This window comes from Apis dorsata, unplaced genomic scaffold (genome assembly GCF_000469605.1).
Source record: "Apis dorsata unplaced genomic scaffold, Apis dorsata 1.3 scaffold_82, whole genome shotgun sequence".
Lineage (NCBI taxonomy): Eukaryota > Metazoa > Arthropoda > Insecta > Hymenoptera > Apidae > Apis > Apis dorsata.
Genome location: NW_006263380.1, coordinates 235,786 through 241,769, shown reverse-complemented (window position 1 = coordinate 241,769; position 5,984 = coordinate 235,786). Strand labels below are relative to the sequence as shown.

Below are 5,984 nucleotides of genomic sequence, written 5' to 3'. Positions count from 1 at the left end.
AAAAAAAAAAAAAAAAAAAAAACAAGGTTTATTCAAAGAACATCGAATGAAGGATTATAAATATATAACGGTATAATACACACAAAAAGTTATCGTATTATAGGCCGGGCTTGTACAAATTTATACATGTATATTATAGATGTATACAGCTTGCAACAGAAGCGTAATTAATAAAAAGGTACGAAAAAAAGCTCGACAACGTAAAAACAGGATCAACAGAGAGAATCATTAATGGAATCCAGAGAGAGAAGAAACGCCAAAAGCTTACATACGATCGTTACAAAATCCCGTTGAAAAATCTTTCGTTTTCGGGGTGCGTTCGTTGTGTCACTATGTGATCCTCTGCGTCTCTCGCGTGTCGTTCTGTTTCTGTGCGTGTACGTGTGCGTGTGTGTATGAGTGTATATGCGTGTGTGTGTATGTATGTATTTCTTTTATTTACGTATATGTACGTATATGTCGCGTGTCTGTATATAGCATGAGATTTGTACCATTGATGTATCGATTTTATTTATTTATTTTTTTTTTTTTTCTCGACGACTACATGCCATTTGTATTTACCATTTATAGGTGATCTATATATATATATATATATATATATACAAATCACCATTCATGGTTGTGGCTAGAATAATGGGCTTATCGTTCGATACGATCTTAAATAATCGATTATTGGTATTTGCCATCTTTTGAAAAAAATCGATTTGATCGCGAGAGGATATTTTGTTTCTAATATTCTCGATACTGTTTCTTTTGTGTCTGTTCTAGATAGGGAATGATCGAAACACTCGTAGGTAAGCACGGATAATCCTGCAACCCCTGCAAGCTTAAATTGATTTACCAGGTGCAGTCGCGGATTCTATTATTCTAAAAGTATATTTCAGATATTTCTTTTTTGTATTAAAAAAAAAAAAAACAGCGGCAATATCGAACATCCTGCACAAAAATTAATAATATTCGCATAGTTGAGGTTGGATATCCAATTTTTTTTTTTTTTTCATCCGTGATTTCGATATTCGATATATTCGAAACTTTTAAAACTATTTTAACGTTTAAATGAAAATTCAGAATTAAAAATCCCTTGTAACTGCACCTCGCATTGTTGAAAAAAAGAGAGAGAAAGAGAGAGAGAGAAAAAGAGAAAGAGAGAGATAGGGAAAGAGAGAGAGAGAGAGAGAGAAAGAGAGAGAGAGAGAAAATGGAAGAGAGAACAGAAAAAAACAGAGAAGCCGAAGTGCAATAGATGTAAACGAGATAAAACTGTTCTCCTACGGATTATTTTAAAACGTTTGACAGAAAATAATGAAGTTGTTTCAACAAGCTCTTTTCAGCCAGCTCTTCTTGTTAGCCAGCCATCTCTCTAATCTCATTTCATCTCTGATCAAGCTCGAACGATTTCGATGTACAATATCATCTAAATTGGTGCCACACAATTCAAGTGGATTACATTTGAACATGGAACAATATCGAGTTCTTTCGATTAATAGAATCGGTAGGAAAAAAAAAAAAAAAAAAAAAAAAAAAAAAAAAAAAAAAAAAGAAAGAAAGAAAAAGAAAAAGGAGAAAAAATCGTCGGTTGACTAACTACAAAAAAACTTTCTAACTATTTTGCGATTATTCTCAAAAAAAATTGATATCCAACGAGGCTTTACTACTTAAAAAAAAAAAAAAAAAAAAGGAAAGTAAGAATTACAAGACAAAAAAGATTAAATCCAATGAAAAACGATATAATGCTGGATCAATATTTGTTAGGAATAATTCATCTAAAACTATCAACTATCTAATCGGGATATTATATATATATATATAGAATATATAGAATATATAATAGGTATATATACAAAATACAATAATCTTATAAAAAACACTGATTACGAAAATATGATTGAAAAAAAAATTTTTCTTTTTTTCGCTTCATTCTTCACTCGGTATCCTCGATAAATGTATTTATACAGAGATGCTTTCATACTCAGACTCAAGAAATGTTACACAAAAAGCTAGAGAAAAAGATAATAATAATAATAAAAAAAAAGAAGAGAGAGAGATAGAGAGAGAGAGAGAGAGAGAGAGAGAGAGAGGTATATTTATTTTAACGCTACTATTTTATATTATATACTTTGATGCAAAGATATAGATTTTCCTACCAAGAGATCGTACGTGGATATATATTTTTATCGTTATCATTATTATTATTATTATTATTATTCTTATTATTATTATATGGTTATTATTATTATTATTATTATTATTATTTACAGTATTTTTGCAAAATACTTTACTGTGAACATGCAGACGCTTCCTCAAGGTTCATCGTTGAGAAAATTTTCACGCCGCAGAGGACGGGAGAGAGCAAGTCGATCGACATTTCTCGTTTCTTTCTACCGAGATTATACCGAGGCAAACGAATGCTTCCAAAAATCTGGAAACAGATTTCATTATCGATTACTCTCGTAAACGCGACTTAAACTACTAACTAAAAAATTAGGATTTAACATTTTCTTATTTTTTTCTGGTTTTATTTTATATTATTTTATGTTATTTTATTTTATTTTATTTTTTTCAATGTCGATCGACTTCCTTGAACTTTCTTGACAAATCGTGGGGTTGCAGTTGGTCGAATTTTCTTCTTGTGTATGTTCTCTCGTGTGTGCGAGTGTGAATGTGTTATGTACGTATTCGTGTACAATGTAGACACACACATGTACGCGTGAAGATCGTGGAAGTCGAGATGGAAGATCGAGAAAAGAATGAGTTCGTTTGTGTTGTGTGTGTGTGTGTGTGTGTGTGTATGTTTGTATGGAAAAGAATTCTGTGCAAGAAAAAACATCAGTGTTTCTTTTCTTTTTGTTTAAGCAATTGACTGTACATGATAGAAATAGATAGGTAGAGAAAGATAGATAGATAGATAGATAAATAGATTGATAGATAGATAGAGAAAAAGAAAGAGAGAAATAGATAGACAGAGATATAAAAGATATAAGAGATAGACAGACAGATAACAGAGATGTAGGAAGGTAAAAGGTAAGAGTTAACAGATAGAAAAAATTCATGGCTGCGTTGGTGACTTTTTTTAATCAATTAGTGTGTAGAAAAACGTGTGTAAAATCGAAACCTGCGTTTTATTAAAGAAAAAACAACAAAAAAAAAAAAACGTCAGCCTGTGAGTAATTTTTCTGTGTGTATGTGTGTCAACTAACCTCGTCCTTGTCCAAGCCGAGCTACGAAAACGTTAAACTGAGGTTAAAATTCGTTCGTTTAATGATTTTTCGTGATTGGTTTTTTTTTTTAATTTTTGTTAAAAAAGATTGGAGATAAAATCAAGTGAAAAAAGGAAATTATCATCCTCTTTACTTTTACTCTTTTCTTTTGGAAAAAAACATCATTGTGACAATGGGGCTTAATTAATAATCGTTCATAAAAAAAAAAAAAAAAAAAAAAAAAAAAAAGATTTGCTTATCCCCTTATCCCTCTCGTCAGAGACGTGTAAAAAATAAAAAAATCAATTTTACACATTATTCGCAGGGAGATATGAAACTCTCGCCAGAGTTTCTCGTAGATTGATTTCAACTTACGCATCGTGCTCGTGAAATAAACTTTCCTGCACGCGCAATTAAAATTACACTGCCCTATTTTTGCTCCTCCAGCAAGAAACACAGGGAAGAAGGGGGTCACATAGATTACTCGCAGGTGCATTATTATTTTTTTTTTTTTTCTTTTTTTTACGCGGTCGATTTTGCGTTTCCAATCCTTCGTCTTTTCGTGATACGTATATATATATATATATTTTTTTTTTTCCTCTTTTTTGACGAGCATCATGAAAAACAAAATGAAAAAAAATATATATATATATATTCACCCGAAGAATAAGGCGTGTATGCTAATTTTCCCTCGCGGAGGAGAAACACGAAAATTATGAGAAACGAAACGGAATATTACGAACGTAAACATAATAATTAATTAAAAAACTGAAGGGAAACGAAAGAGAGAGAAAGAAAAAAAAAGGAAACAAAAAGAAAACGAGACACGGGACAAAGAATACAGAAGAGAAATCTTGACAAGGAACTGACAATAAAAATCTAACATTTCGACAATCAGAGCAGAAACCTTCACAGCGAGAGATTAAATTTACTTACACATGTATAGATCAAGTGTGTATGCATACGTGTGTGTATAGGTACAAATTCAATTGAAAACTATTAATTATTCGTCAACTTATCTTTTTTCCTTTGTATATATTTCTTTCTTTATATAATAAAAAAAAAAATGAAAAAAAAAAAAAAAAAAAAAAAAAAAAAAAAGATTTTACGTTACAATGCAAATGCCAATTCGTATTTATATATTCTTCCAGTGAATTCAAAAGTTTGATTAAAAGATTTTTTTTTCTTTTCTTTTCTATTCTAAACTTTCTTTTCTTTTCTTTCTTCTTTTCTTTTCTTTTCTTTTCTTTTCTTTTCTTTTCTTCTTCTTTCTTTTCTTTTTTCTCTTTTACTTTCTCGATTCTTTCTCGATATTTTTCTTTGATCTATAACGTATGTGTACCATCTGTGAAACTTGTGTGAAATCGTTCCAGATAACGAGAATTCGTTAAAGTTATTTCTCGTTCGCTGGTACGTATATTGTGTGCACATTTAATAATACGTCGAGTCGACTAACTTTCGACAAAGAAAAAAAGAGAAATCATTCAACACCGAGAAACGTCGAAAAAAGGGAAAACGAACTAAGCACCAATCCGGTAAGACACACCTATGGGCACTTAACTTGGGCTCGGCATGTCATCCTAATCATATTTACGAGCTAACATCGACATTCTATAAACCTCGGCCGAAAACCTGATCGTCCGTCAAATCACTTTCGTTTTAACGCCACTCTATTCTCGTTTATCAATTTCTTTTTTTTTTTTTTTTAACCTATACACGCATATATATATATATAGTCTCATGATTATAATCTCATTTTGGAAACGCTCCCACGTTAAAACAATATTTAAATATTCTATTCGTCTATTCACGACACGATGAAATTTTCTGTGAATCTTATTTACCATCTTTCTTTCATCATCACCGTTAATCATCGTTATCAAAGTTCGATCAAATTTGAGAGAAGTAGAGAAGAATTTGTCTACTTTTCTTTCTCGAGTTTATCATATTTATGGATAAAAAGTTGGTATTTCGAAAGAAAAGAAAAGAAAAAAAAAAAAAAAAAAAAAAAACGAAAGTGATTCGACAAATGATCAGGGATTCAGCCTGGAAAGAAGATTCTCAGAAAACGTGGAGCGTGCGACGAAACTTACCTCGTCAGTGTGAGAGCCAACGAGAAAAAGGTCGAAGGGTATGGCCGCCACCAAGTCGATGATGAACCAACCCTTCAGGTAATGGACGGCTATCTTTGCAGGATGGGACACCACTTCATCGTTGCTATTCACGAAAGTCGTGCGAAAATTTATGATGATGTCCACTATGAAAGTGACGTCGACTGAAACACCAAAAGCCTCGTGAAAACAACGACTATATGCGCGTAGAAAAAAAAAATAACAACTATCGTTTATCCTCCATTATCGATTAAAAATTATCCTAAAAAAAAAAAAAAAAAAAAACGAAGCGAATACCAATAATATACTATATAACCAATAATACTATATACATATATATATATATATATATATATATATATATATACTATAAACAATAAAAGGATTAATCAAAAATTTACTTTTATACATCGAAACGAAACACGTTGAAAAATCTTGATCGAAATTATTTTTTTCGGATCGATCTATTTTTGCGACTATCTGCCTAAACATCCGCACACGACACAAGCTCTATCTACGAAAATAAATATCTCTGACCACCGATCTAAGTTTTACTCTAAAGCTCTAAATACAAATGATCTCTACCAAATTTGATCATGGCCGTAAGCGCGAGGTGAAACAGAGACTCACTGTTCATCACACAAAAATTTCACATTTTCACCCCGATATCTCTTTA

At 31.3% G+C, this 5,984-nt stretch overlaps 1 protein-coding gene across 1 annotated transcript in view; it reads right to left on the bottom strand.

Moving 5' to 3' along the window:
* Positions 1-5,984, bottom strand: part of LOC102679147 (potassium voltage-gated channel subfamily H member 6) — a 105,118-nt gene that overhangs the window by 13,214 nt on the left and 85,920 nt on the right. Inside the window, 2 exon segments of the mRNA XM_031508313.1 lie at positions 3,198-3,218; positions 5,291-5,472. Of these exon segments, the coding sequence (XP_031364173.1) occupies positions 3,198-3,218; positions 5,291-5,472 (203 nt within the window).